Source organism: Amphiprion ocellaris, chromosome 5 (genome assembly GCF_022539595.1).
Source record: "Amphiprion ocellaris isolate individual 3 ecotype Okinawa chromosome 5, ASM2253959v1, whole genome shotgun sequence".
NCBI classification, from domain to species: Eukaryota; Metazoa; Chordata; class Actinopteri; family Pomacentridae; genus Amphiprion; species Amphiprion ocellaris.
The window spans coordinates 11,668,855-11,692,931 of record NC_072770.1 but is presented as its reverse complement, the minus strand read 5'-3'; the positions used below and the strand labels follow the sequence as shown (position 1 = coordinate 11,692,931).

General features: G+C 38.4%; 1 protein-coding gene across 2 annotated transcripts; it reads right to left on the bottom strand.

Annotated features, from left to right (window-relative positions):
• Window positions 1-1,782: 1,782 nt before the first annotated feature.
• Window positions 1,783-22,721, bottom strand: nucks1a (nuclear casein kinase and cyclin-dependent kinase substrate 1a). 2 transcript variants are annotated; one of them, XM_055010775.1, is made up of 8 exons: window positions 22,411-22,721; window positions 15,195-15,244; window positions 12,718-12,807; window positions 11,423-11,482; window positions 11,141-11,293; window positions 7,257-7,406; window positions 5,102-5,254; window positions 1,783-4,379 (listed from the first exon to the last, which is right to left on the bottom strand). In XM_055010775.1, exons 1-8 carry the CDS (start codon window positions 22,425-22,427, stop codon window positions 4,126-4,128), a joined length of 927 nt encoding a protein of 308 aa, XP_054866750.1. In that variant the 5' UTR covers window positions 22,428-22,721; the 3' UTR covers window positions 1,783-4,125. The 2 variants fall into 2 exon arrangements, with proteins under 2 accessions (XP_054866750.1, XP_023147827.1); XM_023292059.3 differs by having other exon boundaries at window positions 11,423-11,469; window positions 12,717-12,807; window positions 22,411-22,720.
• Window positions 22,722-24,077: the final 1,356 nt, after the last annotated feature.

Here is a 24,077-nt window from a genome sequence, read left to right as displayed (position 1 = left end):
GCGATGCTGTAGTCACAGAAAGTATACGAACTGCTTTGCTTTTTGCGTACTGTTGTGTAAAAAAAGCTGCATTTTCTCCATCAATCTACACAAAGTAACCCACAATAACAATTTAATACATATCTGCAGAATTTTTTTTAAAATCATGATCTAAAATTTCTCATTCATAATTGTATTCAGACCTTTATATTGGTATTTTGTTGAATCTTCTGTGGCAGCAGTTACAGCTTCCAGTCTTCTTGGGTGAGTCTCTACAGGCTTCTGAACACCTGGATTTGGACAGTTAATCACATTTTTTTCTGACAGATCATAGCAGCTTTAGAGCTTCCACCTTCAGGTCTCTTCACAGATGTTGTATTGTGTTGGCTTTGGCTGGGCCGCTGAGGAACTCATCCTAAAGACACTCTGGTGCTGTCTTGGCTGTTTGCTTTGGATCATTGTGGTGCTGAAAGGTGAATTGTCAATCCAGTCTCAGGTCTCGGCATTCTGCACCAGATGTTTTTTTTTTTCCAAGAACCTGTCTTTATTTGGCTATTTTCATCCCTCCTTATTTCTGACAAGCCTCCTTGTCACTACTGCTGAGAGGCATCTTCATAGCATGATGCTGCCACCACCATGCTCCACTGTAGAGATGCTATTAGTATAATAGTTGGAATAAACAGATTTGAGTTCCTCTATGTGGAGGATGATTACATCTGTCATCAAAACGGTAAAAATCTAAAATATTGAAAAAAAAATGTTTGAATCCCAGTGATAAAAAAAGAGTACTGACTTTTGTTGCATTGACTTCCTACTGTGAGACCTCTATTTGCAATAAAGTAAATCTTACCTGTTAGTTTTTCATTTTACATGAGAGCATATATCCAACTTAGAAGTAGTTTTTGAGTAATGGTAACTCTAGTGATAATTCACGGGGATATATTCTCCTTCTGAATACTGTAAGAGAAATTTTCCCTCTTTGGCAAATGACTGTGAAAACAACCTGCTACTGAGAAACTCTGCATGCCATTATCCTGCACAGTGAAGCTCAGGTGAAACAGTAGATCAAAACACATTAGCGCACAGAAGGGGCCTTTATTTTTTTGACATTTTGCTGAACTTATCTGACTGAATAACATTCTTTTATTCAGTGTACATACGTGCAAGTGTAAGTTCCATCCTATTGCTGTTAAATCTCGAATTATCACACTGTTATAGAAATTCTAGACATAAAAATCCACAAAGCAAAAATGTTGAAGCCATTCTAAACCTTACAGTCGTGTGATAAAGGCTGAAAAATACAAGCCTTTATACCTTAACGATTGAATGACTGGAAGGAAAGAAAGCTGTGCTGTTAACAGCAGATGGTGATGAATAAAATCTGAATTTCTTGAAACTCTTGTTGCTAGTTTGACGGCCACATTGTCAGCTGGTTGTCTGTCCTGCTGTGACCTTAAATATCACTTGTCTTTGTGTGTTTGTGTTAACTCGGCAGCAATCTGAAGTACTCAGTTAAGAGTTTTTACTAATGTGTTCTGTGCAATATCTTAAAATGTAACGCATTTAGACATAGAGGGCTTCAAACGTTCTTCTTGCTGATCAGTTTTTCTGCAATACTGTTAATCAACTCATCTAAACTTAGTATGTGAGCTGTTCATCAAATCAAAGGACTGCAGGTGTTCCACACAGTGCCCCTGAGCGGTAAACCCTCAGTACTGCCCATCGTCACCCACCAACACCACTGGAACACCATTTTGCCACCAGTCACCACCCACACAGAGCTCAACGTCACAAAACAAGTAGTTAAATCTGTATAAAAAGTAGGTTGCCTTTATTAGAAGCTGGGAAACCAAAACATTATCAACATCGTTAATACTTTTTTTGTTTTGTTTTTTTTGTAAGACCACAATATTGCCATTACCAGCATCATCATCATCGCTTCGCACTTTTTTCCACAACATGCAAAAAAGATTCAAGAGTTCAGTGTTCCTTTTCCACACTACTGACAAAAGCTTCTCCACTTGGTCTCCTGTAGGAATCACAACTCGGCTTACATTTACATTGCCAGTACAAGTGAAGGTAGATAGACAAAGAAAAAAAAAACATCAGAAACAGTACAACAGAAGAAATTGTACAATGGATGAAAGAGGAGAAATTCATAGCCTTATGCCATGTGCCTCCAGTGGGATGATAGAGAGGAACCTCATTCAAGCCTTCAGTGCTGTGAACTACAAGATAGTATCTGATCCTACTGCAAACAGCTCTTGGAGCTTTAGGTTGGTATAAACAAACTTTTTTTCCCTCTTATTTACTTGTATATTCATATCCAATCGTCTTAAAATGACAGTACGGATTGGGTGCCAATTCAGGACCTGAACGTAGAAAAACACACTAACCTGCTAACGAACACAGTCGGAAAACAATCGAATGTGCTTCTGAACCAAGGACTAGGTTCAAGTGTGTCCTGTAAAAACATCCAGGACTCAATTCTATTGCAGTCTTGGGTTGACTCAACATGAAAAATGCGTTCCCAAGATTGTAATAGCAACTTTTTTTTGCTTTGACATCAAACACTATTTATCGCAAAAAAGGATAATCTCACAAGTGCTGCACCTGATCTCCGAGTCACTAGTTTTGAGATCGTTTATGGCTTCGGATGGTCTGCTGATCATACAAATTGTTGACTTTGTTTTAAGCCTAATTTGCTGCTTGTAGCAAAGACCTAAAACTTGAGGACAGATTACATTCTCAGGCCTCCAATGATGATATCAGAGTCACTAGTGAAACACAACTCAATGAAAATTAAGGCATTAACAGACAAATGAACGCCGGATGTATACCAAGCTGCCCGCTTTTAAATCTACTCTGAGCCTCAGTACGAATTTAAAAATTTATCCACTTGTGAAATACCAATCTGGGCAACAGAAAAGCCTCGAAGAAACAAATGGACATGGATACCAACAGTAACTGTTAAGCTAATGGGGGATAGAAGGGGGCTGAATGAATGAAAGGACAGGAGTAAGTAAGGGAGGGATGGCTCGTCCAACCATCAGGCAGAACAGATTGGATAGGGTCGACTTTTTTCTTTAAAATCAAGATACATTTTATTTCTTTTTTTTAAAAAACAAACATTACAAAAAAAATCTGAATAGAGAATTAGAACAATGAACCAACAGGAGATAAAACAACATTCATTTTTTAACTCTCAAAAAAAAAAAGAAAACATCTCTTCTTGCATTTTTTTTTAAAAAAACAAACAAAAAAAAGATTTAGGGGTGCCTGGCACAAGGGGTTGACTGAGAAGATACTGTGGCCATGCGGGAAGGTGTAGGTGTGTGTTTATTTTAAAAAGCAGGTTGCTAAATGTAGCATCATTAGAAAGCCCAACATACGAAAACAGAAAGTTTCACACACATGCTGCTTTGAAATGTGTGATGTCGGCAGTAGCTGGCATGTAGCAAACACTCATCAGTCTACACGTTTAACTCAACTACGAAGCAGCAGCTGCAAGCAGAATTCATTGCGCCTCAAAGCACCAATTCCATTTGAAAAAAGCAGGATGATGATGATGGTAAATTAAATTAAAAAGATGCGGCTTCAACTGAAAGCCCTGCTAAAAGCACAAAATACCAAAATAAACAGTGAAGGCTTCGGCCCCGCACATGTTGATCGCTTTGAAAACACTGCGATTTACTTACTGATGCTGAACTACACTTCCAGTAGTCACACAGTAAAGTAGAAAGTAGAGTGTCGGATCACTGATAATCTAGGCAGGAAGGGGAAAACACAAATGCTAGTGAACTGGTTTGTTCACACTCAGGACGGACGCTCACTAGCACAGAGAGCTGTAAAATATAGAAACGGATGAAGACGGGATGGAGGGAAATGCTGCTCAAAATACATCTTCCTCGGTGGGAGGGAGCGATGGGGGGGAAGCAAAAAGAAAAGCGAAGAATTAAAAAAAAAAAAAAAAACAAAGCACACCAAGTTCAAACCATTGAGCCAGGCCACCAGAAGAAAAAAACAATGTAAAAGGGAAAAAAAAAAAAATACAACTCTAAACGCAGAGCAACAAAAGAAAACAAAAACAATGAGAAGAGACAGAGAGAGAGACGTGGAGGATGGGCTTCGAACGGGGGTCGTCTTCTAGTCTTCTCCAGAGGGCGCCTCCTCTTCCGAGCCATCCTCCTCCTCTTCGTCTTCCTCCTCCTCCTCATCTCCTCCTGTGGCCTCCTTTGTCGTCTTGGGAGCCGGGGAGGTCTCTTTCTTCTCGGCCTCCTCCTCTTCCTCCTCCAGGGGGCTCTCGGGATCCTCCTCTTCCTCCTCTTTGGGTGAGCTCTTCTCCATGGCCTTAGTGCTGGGGCGTCCCTTTCCCTTTCCTTTCATTGGGCTGGGGGTCACTACAGGGACAGACCAGAACCTGTCAGTCAGTCATGGTTCAAAACTACTGGATCGCATGTTTAACCTCAAATTCATAGTGTTATCTCCTGCATTTTACAACTGCCATTTCAAAAATACTGCAATGGTAAACTGCTTCAAAACAGAGTTTTTAAATGTCAAAGATAGACCCAAGTCATTGTGTTGTAAGATAAAAGTCTTAAGTTTTCTTCAGTCGTCCAGAGTCAAATCCTAAATGATGTCTTTCAAAAAAGGGGGAAACACATTTGTGGCTCACAAAAATCAGCATTCTCTATTCACCAAATGCATTTCCATTTCAGCACTTTCAAGACGTGATTTGTTGACTCAGTCTATGTTTGAAAATAAACTAACACTTAAAACCAAAACGATCAGGTGTGTTATTCCAGTGCCTTGGATTGATTGTCAAATCTGGATTCATAATTCATGCATCATTTCCAGAAAAAAAAAAAAAGAAAAAAATGAAATTCAAACATTTAAATGTGATTCGCATTTTGTTGCAGGTTTGACTGGCAGAAGGTATAAAATGTTGACCTTAGTGATGCCTTGCGTTTTTTAACAATGCGATCCATTGCAGTCAGTCATGATTTAGAACAAAAGTTGATTAACTAAATTTATTGATATAATATGAAAACAGTTACCGAGATGTACACCTGTGTGCTTTTGTTTTTTTCCCCTGCAGCTACCTTATAATTAGACGTCTCACCTGTGGCCTTTAGTCTGGGTTTCGGGCTTTTCTTCTCCTTCTTGTCTGTCCGTCCCCGTCGAATCACCTTCTTGCTTCTCTTCTTGGAGTGACCGTAGTCGCTGTCATCGTCATCCTCCACCATGAAGTCCTCGTCGCTGCCGGACTCATCGGCTGCACACAGAAATAAGACATATAAGAATCCCTCACATAAGAGAGGCTGAACAGAAAGCTCAAACTATTTTAGCATCAGGTCAGCACCAAATGAATCAACATTTATTTGAAGTAAACTGTCAGACATGACTATATCTGCATTCACAAGGCAAGGGGATTATTATTATTAATTAGAAAGCAGAGCGACTATTACTTACCTTTCTAAATACTAGCAGGGAAAGAACAACCTGTGTTAATGTGTTTTATGAGCAATTTCTGGGAAAAGACTCTTCCCACATTGATATGAAAATCTACACAGAAAGGTACTCAAAAATCTAATAAGATTACAAGAATCTGCCATCAGACTGACTGAGCATGACATTAAAGGTCCAGAATAGGGATTGTTAATGTTTAACTGGCATTAATAATTTTATTTAGCAATAACAAAGTAGGGCCAGCAGATTCCCTGTTGCACAGCGTGTTGTACATTTTCTGTAGTACCTGATTGTGCCACCAGGTGGAACCCTTTAAGGTCAAATGATATATTCTGCATCCTCATAACAGAATAGGCGGCACAACACACATTTTGTCATCCACCCAAACCTGTGAGACTCCACATGGACCCCTCTGCTGACGGCAGCATGTAGCCCAACATTTGTGACTGCGAAAAACTTGCGTACTGAAAGTATGTGGACCTTTGATGTACAAAGAAAACAAATGGTACTTAAACTAAACGCCTGTTATAAGGAGAAGGTGTGTGACGAGATTCTCCGTCATCCACACCTTTGAATTTCATCACTGAAAGAGGTGTAACTGATGTAGTCACTAGTGGACATTGATGGTGCTTTGATATATAACATACTTTCTATCGATGAAACCCAAACACAGTAGGAAGTTCTAAATGTGCCAAAAACACCACAAGAATAATCCCACTGACACGGTGCTGCAGTCCGATCTGTATGCAGCTGCTATATGGTGTAAAAAGTGCAAAGTCACAGCCTTTCAGGAACATTTGCATAATCAACTGATGCCTATCTGTTGCAGTATCTTACATTATTCTCCTCCAGTTTAAAAACTGCTAAGACCACGTTCTATCAGAACAAGATCTGTAGCACATCAGATGCTCGAAAAATATTCTTTTAACTCACTCCTCCACCCACCTCTCAGATGTACGTCGCTTTGGATGAAAGCATCTGCTAAATTAAACTGTAGAATTGTAGTATGAACAGAACCGTGTGCCTTCAAAGTCTGAACCGGTCATGCAGAAACCACAACTTTGCCCTCATTGTTTAGTGTGATGGAGTTACAGGTGTGTCTGCTGACACTCATGTTGTCATGTTGAAGAACTCTGCAGTATCAAGTTGCAAAAAGGAGTCTGGCGGTTGTCCAGTTTAGCTAGCTACCTGAGGCTCATGCTAATGCTAAACTGAGACTTTCAAATGCTAACACAGGCTGAGTGTTTGTAGCTGTTAATGCTGCTGGTGATCTGGAACAACAAGACTCTTGATTACATGCTTCCAACAACAGTCAAACTAAAGTGGTGAAATGATGCTCTGCTCTGAGTATAAATCCACTGTAGAGGCGGCAGTAACCACTGACAGACTACCTGGACTGATGAAGTTGCTGGAACAGTATTTGTGGACATCTGCTCCAGCCAAGCAGCTGTTACCAGCAGCTGGACTAACATTAACTACAGTGAAGGAGTCTGTCCTTCATGTAGATCAGCTATGAGGATTATTCTGTTACCAAAACACTGGGAAGAAATTATTAACTTTACAAGTTCTAAACTGTGGAAGACTGCAGCTCCTTTGTCGGACTACTTGGTGTTTATCTGTCTTCCAAAGTCCTAATGTAACCAAGCTGATTTTGAGGAGAAATTTAAGCCTGGTTATTGAAAAATGTCAACTGTATTTCCATTTAATCGATTGCTGATTGACATTTTTTTTCTTGCTTGCTTTTGGTTTAGATACAGCTTTTGGTGACGCATGTGCAGCTGTGTGAGTTTATGTCATGTTGTACATACGGTCCATGTAGGACTCCTCTTGGTCTTCGTGCTCCTCATCCTCGCTTCCTCCGTCGCCCAGCAGGATCTCTCTCTGTTTGGATACAGCCTTGGAAGCCGCCTGGCGCACTGTACGCTTTCGACTCACTTCCCTGTCATCATCGCTGTCATCTACACGAGACAACACGCCAGGCAAAAAAAGAAACATGCAAGAAACAGAGAAGACACATTGGGATAACCAGGTGTAAATATCACCTGTTTAGAGGTCAACCGATTACCCCATTACCTGATCCAACGTTCTATCTTTTTTCCAATTATCACCAGTTTTTAAAAAACTGAATCTTAGTTACATAAACGTATTTAATAATGTGCTACTTTGGCAGTGTTACATGTCAAGTAGTTCTCTTTTAATTAAAACAGCTAAAACATAAATAAAGGCATTTTAACAGATTTTCGTGTTTGTGTTCTTTAAAATTCTGACAACACGATGTTCATTTGTACTGCAAAGTTACATCTATTATCGGTTTTATTGCAATGATCAATGTTTCAAAAAATTATACACTTTTTCCGCATTCTTGTGAGTGCAATATTTAATCAACAACAGGAGCTATCTATTTCAAATTTAGCACAGACTTTCATTTGAATATGAGGAATAATTAATGAGTTTCTGGTTGTCACAGGTGCTTGTAACCTCTCAGAATACTTTTTTTGCCAACAATCCAAGAATTCAGAGGAAAATCATGATAAAGTTGCACAAAAATGTCTAATAAGATCTTTTTTTTAAAAGGATGACATTTTTTTAAGCAATAATGTGGTGCAAAAACACATTTTAGAGGAATATTCAAACCCACAACTCAACAGACAAACAGAAAGAACGATGTAAACTGGAACTTGAATGGTTGGTGGAAGCAAACATCTGTGAGGTGGTGATTCTAGACTAGACACATTTTTGTGCCATTTTAGATCTGATGCAGATGTCTTTTTTTTTGCAGAAACATCTCTCAAAATCCCTCTCTACAAATGCCATAACGCTTCAACACCCTTTTATTAAGTGCAAGTTACTGTGTTGGTGGAAATGTCACCAATTTCTATTAATAACAGTAAGAATTGTTCAGCAAGAAGCATCTCTTTTGCATGAATTTTGGTATCTGTGCTCTACTTCCCATTTCAGATCATGCAAAGAGGCTTTGTACGTCTTTCAAAATGGCCAAACTACATGTTTGACCATCCTGGTCACCAATGAGCAATGCCAGAGTGACAGTGATCATTTTAAACACGTATTTTCTATCTTTTTTAACTTCAGCTGCTTTTCAGAAAGCAGGGCAGCCAATTAACCAGGGTGTGTCGCCTATTTTGGGCTACACAATGATGCAGTGTTGCGATTTCTAATGCTTTTAAATGGAGCATATACAATCACAAAGTGTAATAAAAAGCCACAATGGAGCACTGCAGGTGAGCGATTTTATTCTATGCAGGGCATTAGAAGGCCCACACTGCTGGTTCCACTGCAGTTATTGAGGAGACACAGCCATCATGTCTGGAGAGGTTCATTATTCATTTAAGCACTGATGAGGCAGAAATATAAAAGCAGCTATCTTTACTATTGTTAGCAGCCTCTGCCTATCAACCAACCGCCCAAAATTAAAACCTTTGACCCTGAAAGTCAAAATGGAAGAGACATAATACTACTAACAATAAATGAGGATGTTGTTTAGACCATTATCTAGTTACTAGATTAATCACAAATGCTGCGATGCTGTCATCATTAATCAACTCAGCTTAGCAGATGACAGCAACTGACCTGATCCATCCTAGCTTCCATTTACAGTCATAAATCAAAGCTACGTGTCACAACGTCAGGGAAAGTTGAAGGCAAGCGACTCAATCGGTCACACTCTGCTGGGGATGTGGGAGGAGAAAACTCTGAGCATGTTTGGGAGAGCACAAGCAGTGCTGGAGAAGCTGTGGTGGTTTGAATTTGATGGTCGCCCGCTGCATATGTAATGCTCAAGAGATCAGCATCAATGGTACAAATTCTTTTATTATTTTAGAAAGAAGCATTTGAGTCTCCAACAGTATAAATATGGCATCTGGCTGCACAGACTTAAGGCTTACCCACTGAAAAACTGAAATTCAATTCTTCTGGTCATATTTTAATAATAATAACAATAAAAGCCTGCAATTATATAGTGCGTTTTTATAAAAAATAAAGAGCACTTGGTCATATTCTGTAACAAAAACGTTGCAAAACAATGAAACTATGCTCACAGCTTGATATTCTGCCAAGTAGTTGTGGCCAAGTTATTTGTTTTCTTGCCAGCTGCTTGCGTATGAGAAGATTAATACATTTAATCTTTTATTTTCTGCGATTTCTTAAACAAAATCTCCAGACTGTGTTTTCAAACTTTAAATAAAGGCTGAATTGAAACAAATCCCACTTACATCTGCACAGAAAATATGAAGCCACAGTCAGCCACCTGTCTCTGTCTGATAGTACAAAAACACACCTACCAGCATCTTTAAAAGGTCACTAATAGCACTGTATCTTATTTAATTCATACAGAAACACCGTAAGAAGGATTTTAAAATAGTTTATGCACCAGGCTATTTATTGTCCCATTGCCAGGCAACCAGTAAAGACTCCAGACTTGGTACCAATCTTCTTATTAATTAAGAGTATTTCCCAAAAAAGCTGAACAATTCCTTTAACATGTAAAACTGCAGCCTACATGTGAGGCGTTTGAGGAACTTCAGTAAATTGTAGCGTCTATAGAGAAGCAGAGGAGATTTTGGAACAAATGTATTTATAATTTGTCTCTGGCAGACACTGAATTCAGATGAAGGATCTTATTTAAGTCTTATTTTGCTACAGATTTGTACATTAGCAGAAATGTAACACAGAAGTAAAGGCAGCGTTCTGTTTAATCAAATGTCAAAGTGCAATGGAAATATTTTCGCTTTAAAATCTAGGAATAATTACTATGTCATCTGTGATCTCAATACAGATCAAATTAATCATGATTATTATTTTGGCCAAACAATATTTTTTGCCACACGGGGCAGCGCAACATATCTTTTTGACCATGTATGATGAGAACAAAGTCAGGTCTGAATGTCTTCCATTAACTTAGATTTTCCAAAATACAAATTGTTGAGAAAAAACACAGAAAACACACGGATGATAAACTTCTGATTCATTACATCGATTTAGGTAACAGCTTCACCTCTCTGTCTTGCTGCAAACTTATCAACAGACATTAAATATCAAAATCAAATTCTATTATTTTTGTTGTTGTTTTTGGTTCGTAAATAAATAATCATCGTACTTTTCATTTTTTGAATTTGCTTTCACATCCGAATGAGAATGAATGAGTCATTTTATTTTACTGTATTTTTGGAGTTACAAGACTTATTTGTCACGATACCTAAAATCGCCTCAAACAGGGGTGGTGTGTAAATAAAACAATTTCTATTGCAATGCTCGAAAAATTGCTCAGCTCCTGAGTGAGTTCTACATTGTGCCCTGGTGTTAGATTTAATGTCCTCGAAACATCTACATGCACATCTGGAAACCTAAAGTTCCAAATTTAACAAAGTAGATGGACATTAGTATATGGCAGCTTTTAATGAGATGTTATTTTTCATGTTTTTCCTGATTTGTGAGATTATAGCTTATAACAAAAGAAATTTTGGGTTCTCTCTACTTCTAGCTATTGTATATTGCAGTGAAAAAACAGCCCAAAGTTAAGAAAAATGTGACGGGAGCAAAGACAAATGTTTGAGGTTCAGAGTGTTAAAAGCAGAATATATATTATAAAAGTCATATTTCCACATGAAGAAATTAGATTTTATGTAGAGTTACCCAAGCTGTACTATCTCGATATGTAAAAACAAACAGGAGTTACCTGCACCCCGTTTTCTCTTCGGCCCCCTCTTGCTGGGTTTCTCCACCTTGGCTTTCTTTCCTTTTTTCCCTTTTTTTTCTTCATAATCGCTTCCTCCGTCTTCATCCTCCTCCTCTCCAAAGTCATTGTCTTCTTCCTCACTGCCAAAGTCATCTGCAGCAGCAACACAGAGGGACACTCAGTGAGCCAGCTCTCTCCGCCATCCACTGCACACTAATCAAACCCAAGCTGTTCTCGCCGAGCGTCTGAGCCAACCTGCTTGTCTGAATTAGACCGACTTACCTGCTGAATCATTTTTGGATTTGGAGAGCTTGTCATCAGAGTCCTCACTGCGTCGAGATCAGTGGGGGGAAAAAAGCAAAACATAATCTTTAGTAACTAGAGGAAAGATAATGGAGTTCATCAGCAGGATACAGTTTTTATCTGAACTCTAAATACTAATACATACAAATTACACGGGTATGTACAAATCTGCCCTTCAAGTTGTACAGATAAGCACCTGGACAGTAAATATTACTCTCAAAAAATCTAAACAGCACTCGGGTGTGTTGTTTTCATCTTTTATAGCATGAAGAAAACAATCAGTACTGATAAAACAGTATCAGAAATACTGTCTTATCAGTATTCCTCCTCATGTAAGAATTTGTGCAATACCACTGACATGAGCTATATTGTTATTTACACCTCCAGAGGAACTAGACAGTCCAAAATAGTACACAGCTATGTTTTTGATTTATTTTTCTACAGATATTTCCTAAATATACACACTATCCCCTTTACTGCTGTAACAATACAAATTTCCCCATTGTGGGAATAATAACGGCAATTATCATTACTTATCTTAGTGTGGTTTGTCACATACATTTATTTACATGTATGTCTGTGATTCTTTCAACTTAAAGGTTCAACACACAACAAGAAGCTGATTAAACCCCTGGATTATCACACAAAATGAAAGGAGACTGAAGTCACTGACGCTTGATACTGCAGGAATTTCCACTGTACATGTCATTTTAGCATCCCACAATTTTGACAAGTGGGAACAAAATCCATTAATGAGAACTGACTGAATTTTTGTGGGCTTCTCAAAATCAACTCATCAGTTTTCAATAACAGGATTATTCACACAACAGACTAAATAAGATTTAAAAGGGAAATGGCACGCCACACCAATGATGAATCCAGTTTAACTTGTGCCCTTTCCCAGTGTCTTCCAGCTAAGTTTCTTTTTCTTTACACTTCCATCTCTGCTCTGCTTGGCACACTCCTAGAGCCCACCTGGCTGTCTCTTCTCAAACCATGTATTTGATCAAGTACCCATTTCTTCTGCTCTCTACCCCCTCTTCTCATTCCTACACCTCTCAGCCTGGTTCCCTACAACATCCTGCCATCTTGGTGCTGACTGTGCCTTTGGTGGGATCCATTTGCACCTGACAACAAAGAAACTGCTGTTGGATCCTGAGACCTAAATCTGCTCCTTTCTACAACCAAGTGTTAAAGTGTTTAAACTGTAAATGTAATGGTTATTCAATCAAAAACTATTGTTAAACTCTGGAAATGTCCAGTGAGGGCTCACCTGTCATCCTGTGAGTTCTTTGAGCGCTTGTGCTTGGGCTCACGAGGGGCTGGGCGCACCTTCTTAGGTTTGTCGTCACTATACTCCTCATCTGTGAAGAAAGAGAAGACAAGATTTTAGTTGCCTCCATGTGTAAAGACGGAAGAAGGAAGAAGCCCAGTCTTAATTTCATCAACAAAAATCTCCACAAAAAATGGTCAATCTAATGCTAATAAGGCAATACAAGTGATGTGGAATATTAACATCAATGTTACTTTTAATGGAATATTTTTCATGCTGCTGTCAGTAGAATTAGAATTAAAGAAATGTTGCTCTCAAGCCACATGCAGATGCTAAAAGGATTGTAGTGAACATTAAGGCAATCATTTTCTGGAAGATGCTGCTGCTCTTTAGTAAACTAATATTAATGCTAAGGTTAGGTGAACAATACAGACAAAGAGAAAAAGCAGTTTAACGTTCGGAAATAACAATGTTAAGTGGATTTAATCGAGGACGGTCTATCTGTTGTATCACCGTAGAGTGGATAAACAATCAGCATCCTCTACAAAACACTTGTAACCATGGTAACGGTACACAAAAGATGGACACAGCCTCAAAGTGCTCAGAAGACGTACAAATGAAAACACAAAAATAAGACTAAAATACCACTGACAAAACTAAAAGATTAAAATGCTGCATTTTTGGTGACTAAAACAAACCAAAAAAAAAAAATCAAATGACTAAAATTTAACTAAAACCAATTAAAATTTACATTAAAAGTCTGAAACTAAATCAATAGTTTTAAGTGGTTTGATGATTTAATCAATGGTGTAGATGCCAAAATAAACACTGAAGGATCCTACGGTCTCTTTTTTTCAGGGCTATCTGTCTTTCTCACTAATGGTGATCAAGAAAGGCCAATAACCAAAATTTGGAACAGAAAAGTTATTCATTAACAGCATGTGATAGCAGGAAACCTGTCATTCATAACTAGACTACTTCATTAATAAGGATTACTGTAACTGAATATGCACAATAGAAATAGGAATGAAGGCGTCTGAGCAACACATGACCCTACAACACTTTCCTGTTTACTGTTACGTCGACCGATAAAGATTACGAACAGTTTATGTCCTGCAGTTCCACCTCAGTTTTGCCAGTCTTTGTCAGCTTTATCACTTATGTAGTACACAAATGTCCAGATCTTAAAATTATTGTTCTCTAGTCACTGTTTGAGGGTAATCTGTGACTGCCTCTTAACCTAGCCGATTGCCGTTAGCTTAGCCACTGTGAAAGCAGCTGATGTCCTGATTTGTGGAGAAGGTTGTGCTTCTTGCTCAGTTTTTGCAGATTGTTGAAGTTAACCTTATGTTAGGAAGATGTTATGGTACTTCAGATAGCGCTACCAACAGGCTACCCTCTTCGCAAGAGCCGTAGTCTAGCATTGTCCACAAAACATGTTCCAGCTGTGCCACTTGTTAACACCCACAAGTAAATTATTGGGGCCTTTGCTGTATAACAGGCCCACTAGGAATGCTTGTGAAAGATTGCAATGCATTCACTTGATTTTGCAATAATTGGTCAATAAATATAACAATACCATTAACTGTTAGAATATCAAATATCAGCCTCAATAATTGCCTGATTCCAAGTCACCATGCTAACATCCTCACGATAACGATACTATCGCAATGTTTAGAAGGTGTAATTGTGTGATGTGTGAACCCGTCCATACACAAAGCGTGATCAAGAATATGTGATTTAACTCACAAGATACCTACTCATTCATTTTATTCATTCAAATTTAAGCCGGTTGTAGTTTTTGATATTTATTGGTGCAGACTTTGAACTTTTTGATCCCCACTGATGGCGGTCGAGATATTCCTATCTGGATCCAAGTGACTGACCAAGTGACGGGCAAACATTCACCACAACCACCATTCCCAGAGCCATCTCTTTTGCTGTAAAAATTTAGCTGTCCACCACAGATTTTTTTTTTTTTTAATCTATTACTTGTACTCAATAGCACCAGTCTGTTACTGGACTACAGAACAAAATAAACTACAAGTCTTGCGAGCGGCTCTCAGATGTCTTCCTCCACCTCCCCCACTGGGTCCAATGTTAAATGAACTGACTGACAGCTAATGATTTGATGTTCTTTAATGTTGGCATAATTTACCATGGAGCTATTCGACACCATTTAATGCTGTAATATTAATAATGTGCAGTTTTAATCATATTGAACTACTAGGAACAATGTGCAACATTACTGAGTAAAATTGTTTTGTCATCATATGGGATTTTTGGAAGCTGATAAAAAAAAAATGTTTTTTGTCAAGTATTTCCTTAGCCAGATCAGCCAAGTTATTGTAACAGCTCACCATTTCTCCAGACTTTTTCCAAAAAATATTGTAAATAAATTGGCATCAATAGGGTCGATGATATGCATTATGCCTTTCTATACTACATATAACGAAACACATCCAAAGCCTTGCTTACCTGCATCATCAGACTCATTGAATTGTGAGTAGTTCACCACTTTCCTGTTCCTGTGAAGAAGCAGGAAAACTGGGTCAGATTGCACATTTGCTTTTCTGTAATAATACACAACATACACTGGAGTTTATCAAAACTATTGTACATCATGGTCAGCAATTCAACAGATCAGCAGTGTATTACTGTCCGGACTGTATTACTTGATTTGAGAGGCTACAAACTAGGCCTTCAACTAGGGGGCACTGAACTGGACACTGGTCTACGTTCTACAGTTTCCAGGGCTAATTTGGTGTGTGTATGGGGGAAGCCTCCGGTGACAGCAGCAGGCTATAGTTCAGGTAACACACACCTTTAGAAAGCTGTGTGGCAGAGCTGAGCGCTGGCTCAGGTTAAAACCAGAGAAAAATCCTGCCTTGCCTTCTTCAGGCAAGTATGCTCATGCAAACAGTACATTAAAACACAGTTTAATTGAATAACAAAAAGCAGATAAAAAAACTAACTAATTTAAAGTGCATTTTAGACAACAAAGAAGACTTTTTTTTCCCAACTGAATGGCGTGCTTAAAAATCACCCGGTTTCTGGCATTGCATATTATTGCACCACCTGGAAGATTAAACACGCATCTGTGGTTTTTAACCAGGTTAAATGGCATACTGTAGCTGTGTATGTGTAGGGGTGTGAGGGGAGGCCAACAGCGCCATAAACTTTTACAAGTACTTTGATTACAACGGCAGGAACACCCACACCGACACCCGCATCGATAAAAGCCGCAGGCAGCTGCCAGTGACATGGCTGCCAAGCTTTCCACACATCACGTCTCAAAGATATCACAGGCAGCAAGATACTATTTTCACAACCAGCACAATCGTAGTAAGTCACCAAACAGATGTGTGGAATCGATATACAAACGCTCAGTAACCGTTCAACAGATTACTTGGCCGTTGGCTGAATAACCAACTAGAGGGCACAGACTTCTCATCGTCAACTTAAAATGTTGGCAAGATCAGCGAAGACTTTCCAGACACAGAGTCGGTTATTTTTAAGTGTTTTGTGAGTTTGCCATCAACAAGTTCAGATTTAGAGAGAGGATTGTCACTATGTTTCTTGAAAAACAGCATGTTTCAGTGTTTCTCATTGATTTGTCCCCCAAGAGTCTTATAATGAAGCAAACATAGTTTTACATCTCAGTAATTTGTTTGGCTACCATATCAACACTGACTATTGATTTTTAACTTTTTTCTGACTCCAGTGTGAAAATAGGTTAAATCTTATTTCAACAAAAAGCTGCATCCCGCTCTCTATCTCCATCACATTGACAACAGTCAGCCCCTCCTTTCTGTGCACACTCTGAATCAAAACATGCATGGACGGAAGGATCATCTTTGGCTTTTTCCCCTGCTGGCAAAATTCCTCAATAGAATCAATATGAACAGTTAGCATCATGAACATTTCTGTCCAGGTAGCCCATCTGTCTTTAACACAACGCTGTCCGAGAGCCAACTCTGTGTTACCTGTCCAGATCTACGACTCTTCACCACAGTAGGAAGACCTCCAGCTTTAGACTAAGTGGCTTTACTCTGGCCTGATTCATAGCCGCTAACTAGCCTTTACTGTCTGAACCAACTGCAGCGAAGAGGCAGAGAAACAGTGTCCCTAAGCAGCATGAACTGGGCTTTTATTTCCTTTGCTGTGGCAGCGGACATGGCTGATCACCTCCGTTATCAAGCTAACAGAGAATGCTAATGTTACTTAACACACACACGCATAGAGAAAAGTCATAGAATTTTCACAATAAGGCTTTGATTTTTTGCAAAAAATAACATAAAATAAATGAGTAATCACATTCACAGACTAACTGTCCATCCTTATTTTACCTATTCTTTCCACAAGATTAAGTTTTGTAATGTAACATAAGGGAGCATCACACAAACTCAAAGCGAATCCACGCCCCATAACCAAGCAAATAAAAAAATTGAACATTTCCTAGTTATTGCCAGTCATGACAACATATTTGATTTTCTAGCTTTCATTCATTTTGAAAATTCAACACTGTTGTTTGACGACACTATTTTGGGCTCTGTTAATTCATGATTGGCATTTGTTTAATGTTTTTCTCGTTCTTTATTGTTCAGAGTGGCCTGTCTTATCCTACTTCTGTTATTCTGTTTTGTATAATTACATTCTACCGAAGAACAAGAAAAAAGTAGTTTGTCAGTCAGCTGCAACAACTGCCAGACAAACAGTGAAAACATATTGACTGGTCATACAGTGCCTTAAAGGACAGTATTGCATTGAAATTAAAACAATGTAATTAGCAAATTACAAGGGCTGTAATTTAGAATAGTGGATACTAGGATGCAGTGTCTTTGACTCAGGGTTTTCACTGATATGTCAATGTTTTTACAAATTCACACCAACCTTGCACCTCATGTGGTAACACTCCATCATTGTTCTAGAGCTATTATACAGTGAATATTGAAGGGAATTTCAGCTTTACATAATTATATAGCAAATCCCACAAATTTGCTCCTGATACATTTTTACTTGCTGTGGGCTAATTTTTGACTGCAATATAAAGTCCTGCAACTCTATCGAAACAACACAACCAGGAACAGAGCAGAAATCTGACAATTCTTTGTATTTTTACAGTTTAGGGCTCTGATAAATCATGTCATTTCCGTTTTTGTTTTTTTTTAATTTATATAACTCCTTGGAGGTTCAGAGGGTTAATCAAAATAACCACAACAGTTAATTGTCCTTAATGGTTTGTATAGCAAATATCTACCTGAACATATTTGTGTGGTGCAAATGAAGATAAAAGTCACGGATTTGATTTGATATGTATTAAAGTGTATTGTTGCCATCATAACTAAATTATCTCCACAAGTTCCTGCTATAACAAAAACTTGTTTGGTTTTTATAAGATCCTAATTTTGCGATCAAGAAAACAATTCTTTCCATTTTATTCTCTTATTCCTACGACATATCACTTCATCTAATTGTATTATTAAAAGTCTAGTTATTTCATCACACCAGCCTATCTTGTAAAGACAATTTTTTCTTGTAGAAAAATGATTAGTTGATATGTTGGATTAAAAAAAATACATCAACCTATCTTTACCATATACTGGCAATACAGCCGTGTCATCAAATGTAGACATGGTTGGTGTTTAAAGTTGTTCTCATTTTGTTTGTGCATTTAAAAGTAATCTACATGAGTCTGTTTGGTAGCAGTAGTAGCATTAGCATCCTGAACTGCAGATGTTAACATATCAGACAAGAATGGGCTTTTCTACTGTTGGTAATGAGGGAAAAATACTGCAGTAAATGCAAATTTATCCCTACTGTCAGCTGCTGTATCTGTATCTGTTGGTGGTGGAAAAGCATTTGTCTAAAATACATAAAACTCATATTTCTATCAGTCTTGTTATAATTTCTTTTAACTACACTGTCTCTGCAGGAAATTATGGATCATTTTCCTTGCTTCAAATTTTAAACAATCACTTTATCACAAGAACGGTGGGTTTTTAATCAAGATACTATGATTTTGTTCTGTGATCCGGTCAGACCTTATCTGAAGCTAATTTAAGTCCATGCAGTTACATTCCTGGATTAAAATTCTACAGTGTGACTTCCATCTGGAACATTTTGGCAGTGCACCAGTTAATCAGCGGCGGCATGCTAGCTCCAGGCCTCTTCCTGTTTTTGTTGAGTGACAATTCTGATAACATATCTCCACTAATTATATATCTCATCTGGCCTGAAAACGCCTCAGGATCCCCCAGGAGGAAATTGAAAGCTGAAAAGAGGGACGATTGGAATGGCCAGCTTCACTTGCTGCTTCTGAGGCCAAAACGAATGGATGGATATCTGTAGCTACTGTCTACCTGCACCAGTTGTTGGTAATGAGCCAGGGCATGCTAGCACCAAGCCCCTTCTTAATGTTTTTCATTGACAATTTAATTTAAAAAACTAAACAGTCTTGATATTAATTGGTTAAACTTGAAAAGACAATTGCTGATTGGTTAAACTGAGAGAAGATGATAAGCGGGATAATCCTGCCTTCTTGATGTCTTTGTCAAATAGCAGACTTCGTCTCTCCAACTAGTAAAATTCACCATACAGACTCGCATAACAGACCTCTGTTATAGGGCTGGACCCGAATATCTGAATATTCGGCCCAGAAACTGCTATTCAGGCCAGCCCTACTCTGTAAATGTATTCTAGATGAGGGGGTTAAAGCATCTGATTAGGGTGCCTACTGGAAGATTTTCTCTGGAGGTTTTGCGACACATAAAGCTGGGAGGAGATCCAGAATTCACTGGACAATTTATATATCTCATCTGGCCTGGGAAAGCCTTAGGATCCCCCAGGGGAAACCAGAAAGTGTGGCTGGGAACAGGGAAGTGTGGAATGACTTGCCTCCATGACTCAACCCCAGATAAGAGGGGAAAAAGGATGGCTATGTCCAGTAAGTACTATTTTGGTGCACTGAAGAGTTAAAAATGTTTTGTTGTTTATCTTGTTTGTGTGCCGCCTCTTGGCCAGGTCGTTATTGAAAGTGAGAATCAGTTCTCAACTAACTTACCTGGTTAAATAAAGGTTAAATAAATAAATAAAATCATGCTCAAGGTGCTTTATGTTCCACTTGTCTTAACAGACATTTGTAATTTTTTTTAAAACTTTACACCTGTTGAGAATATGCAGTGTGTGTGCCATAACAATTACAGTAATTACATTCTTACAGTAAAGAGACAGTTCTGAAACTTTCTTGAAAATAAATGATAGAAATGTTAAATTATTCTTTCATTCTCTTCCTGATTTTGCACCTGTAGCCTTATAACTAACATACCGAAATGTGAACTTTATGTACATTTAAATCTCCATTGGTATTAATGTGTCAATATACTGCAATTATTAGCAGACAATGACTGGAAGCATTCATTATGTTAAAAAAAATCCAATGCAGTTACATTACTTAAATCAAATTCTTAGTAACAGCGGCACAATATATTGTTTCAGCATAACACTGCAATGTGTGCAATAGTCCCCCTGTAGGAAGCACGATAAGCCAAAAATAACTCAAACACATTAAACCACAAAAAGAAAGCTGGCATGATTCTCATTTTCTATGGCTAGACAAGAGACCCCGTCTGACAGAAGATCATTTATTTGGATCTTACTTGGATAAACAAGAGTTATATTTTGGATAAGACAAGGGGTTTGTTGACATGCTGGTTCCACATGTGAACAGCAAATTGAGCGAGGAACCAGAAAGGAACACTTAAAAGGAAGATTTGGTTGCAAAGAATGTCAGTTGCAGGGCTGCACAATTGATAAAATATGAATTAGAGTCAACTACACCGAGTATGTAATTTGTGCACTACTTTAACCACTAAATAAGCTATCTTTAAAAGAACAACCTATCCCTATAACAAAATGAAGAGATACAGTCATTGTGTGTTAACGTTAAAGGTTCAAACAGCAATTTTGTAGATGTTTTGTAGAAGTCCCAAAAACATATGCTGATATCCGCTATGGCTTTAAAAAGAAAAGGAAAAAAACCTGCAAAAAAACTTCACTTTTACTTAAAGAATGAAGCAGCACTTCAGTGTAACATGACATTGTGGAGATGCGGAAGGACAACAAAAAAACTGCAATGTGCAATATTGAAAATTTACACTACGTTTTTTATATAGTTCTTAACACAACAAATAAGCCATCTTTTCGTCTAATTTTGTTGAAGATACCACTGCATTTTTTGATTCTCTTAAATTCAAGGAGTAGTAATGTATACACCAGCGTGGCTTTTTGTGTGTTTCTGTTTTGTTGTTGTATTTCTAATTCATAACTCCTACTTCATATTTTTTTATTTATATATATATATATATATATATATATATATATATATATATATATATATATATATATACAAATAAAATAATTTCTTCATTTTTGCTTCAAAAAATGAAGTGGCAGTTCAGTGAAACATGATATTTAGGAGACTGTTGCTGTTTAATAATGCAATGTTCTTCTCTGAGATTAATTAATGCTTGTATCATTTAAGTTTGCATACAACTGCAAATTGTATGTTATTTTTGCACTACTGGCTTTTCATATTAAATGCAACATCAGTGACATAAGTTTGTAATACACCAAATAATCCATCTTTAAAATAATAACCCATCCCACCACATTAGCATAAACCATTTTTGCATTTCACATTTGCACATTTCCTACTGTACCTTTTTTTTTTTTTTTTAAAGAAAAAAAGTAGGATTTCGTGAATGCACCGACGCGGATTGTTGCTTATTTACATCGTGCAATGCCAATAAAGGAATTCTGCTCTATTCTAATGTGGATTAAAGGAGCACGGAGGCACCTCATGCGTTCTAATCACAGTGGGGATCGTGTACTGGGGGGTGGATGAGGGGGTGTGGTGAGTCTCTGTAGCTCTCCGCCTTCCTCTGACATCAGCCAGCCAGCGTTAATTTACTGCCAGCGCCGAAAATGTAGACCCTCTTGCTTTTAGCTTTTACCCCACAACAGCTACAGACACATTTTACACTCGCTAACGCACTATTTTTCCCTCCCTCCTATTGTTCCCAACGTGGAAGAACACACGAGTTTAAACGAGAAATAATGGCCGCTGCACCGTCTGCGCGGTAACAAGATCAAATCCAGAGGCCGACCACCTCCTCCTTCTTCGTTTTTTTTTTTTTTTTTTTTAAACTGGGGGGTATTAGCGTTTCGGAGCCTCCCCTGTATGAATGGGGTAGCCATATTCTTATTCTCAGTTGAGGGAAAAAATGCTACGAAGCTCGGCTCAAAGTGGGCCGTTGAAAAAGCAGCGCCGGTTAAAATCACTCCGACTAATTTTCCGCTTGGCCTACATTAGCGGCCGACAATAATGTCCATCATGGAGACGTTTTTTAAAAAAGCAGCGTGATAGACACCGACACGACGGCGGGCTCTCTCTCCCCCGACAAGACATGGCGAACAGACCAGTCCACACCGCCGGGATCCATGTTGGAGAAAGGAGGCTGCACACACACGTTTCCCCCCCGACCTCCATTATTTTTTCATGAAATAAACACATTTCCCAGCTCATAAAACACAACATGGTGGAGACCGTGCATGTTATCTGCGATGCCAGCAGGCAGCACGGTGTCGTGATTAACTCGCAGCACAGCAAACAAGACAGATTTAGCACACCTACCTCACTGGTCTTGACATTTTGCAGGAATACTGTAGAGGTTAAAGGATGTAAGAAAGGGGGGGAGAAGGAAAAAAAAGCACTGGAGAAGGGGGGGGAAAGAAATATAGATTCCCGCTCTGCAAAACACCGAGGGGAGCGAGGGTTGTCTCACAACTCCACCGTCCGAGCTGGCGAGTGAAAATCAAAGTACGGCAGCGACTTGTCCTCCAAACGCAAATATTCTTTATTTTTTTTTACCTTCAGCTACTCAAAATGGTGAATAAAACAAACTGAAACTGCAGCCTGTGTGCAACCAAACCCCGCGGCCTTGAGGGGTGGGGCTTCACCGTCAGGCACCGCCCCTATGAGAGTCCTGAGAGGAGCAGCGCGGCGCTCCGCTACTGCGATTGGCCGATTTGAACAACAAATCTGTTTCCCATTGGACGACTCGGCTGCTCTTCAGAACACTTTTCGCACATAGTTCCCCGCCTCCGTTAGCAGGCTCGGTTGAGCTCGCACTGCTAAGAAAACAAAAAGAGGCCCTCAGGTTGGATGCAAACATTCAATCCAATGTGGCTCCCAAAAGACCATAAAGCAACATTGTAATTATAGGTTACAACGTGCACAAACATTATGTATATATAAAATGATAGAAAATTATATTTTTTTTCTGTAATTGCAGTGACTTTGCTGTGACTGAGACAAGCCTTTTTTTCCTGCCTCACCTGGCAGACTGCTGCAGCGTGAGGTGCAGGTAGCAGTCGAATCTGTAACCTTATGACTTAATTTAAAACTTAAACACTGCAGTTGCAGATCATGCATTTATTGTTTCAGTGATAGAATTTTTACATATCTATATGTACTTATATTCAGAATCATGAGTCTGTAATGAGGATCAATATCGAAATTTCACTAAAATAATTTTTTTCATTGCAAAATAGATTTATTTATTTTTGTTACAGAAATTGCTACCTCTAAACCTACTCTGCTTTACTTCTCCTTTAGGTTCATGTAAAATATAGATCAGGCTTCGTGACCCTGTTCCTCCCCTGGGTTTTATGCTTATCTCATACTGAAAGATAAGCAAAAATGCTTTAAGTTTAATATTCTGTACACTATACTGTACATAATGTGCACCACCTTCTCCACACTCTTTATTTAATGATTAATTAATGCTATTATCATGTATTGTCATGATCATCGCTGTGGTTGATGATTCTTTTAATAAACAGCACGTAAATATAGCTTTATAGCCTACGTTGCTGTCGTCTTGTTTTGTTTGTCTACTTACAGTGACAAAATATTCAGTTTGCTCAAATGTAGACCAGAAAAAGCAAGAAATTCTCACATTTGAGACACATGAAGCATCAAATGTGCATCTGACCAACTAACAAATTAATAGACTAATTATTTCAGCTTCGGTTCTTTCATAATAGAGGGAGGTACTGATTAAAACATAATAGATGTGATATAAGGCAACACTTAATTGATTACCATGAGGGAAAATCAGATTTTACAGCAAGATATTATATATACAGTGTGTGTGTGTGTGTGTGTGTGTGTGTGTGTGTGTGTGTGTGTGTGTGTGTGTGTGTGTGTGTGTATATATATATATGTAAATAGAATAAGGCTATAGAAGAAGTAATAAAATGATATATGATGCGGAACTGAAGTAGGGTGTCTCTGGT

Coding starts and splice junctions, on each gene's coding strand:
- nucks1a (XM_055010775.1), bottom strand. Junction 11,483..12,717: donor AAAGAACTCACAGGATGACA/GGTGAGCCCTCA, acceptor TTTCCCCCCACT/GATCTCGACGCAGTGAGGAC. Junction 11,294..11,422: donor ATCCAAAAATGATTCAGCAG/GTAAGTCGGTCT, acceptor TTGCTGCTGCAG/ATGACTTTGGCAGTGAGGAA.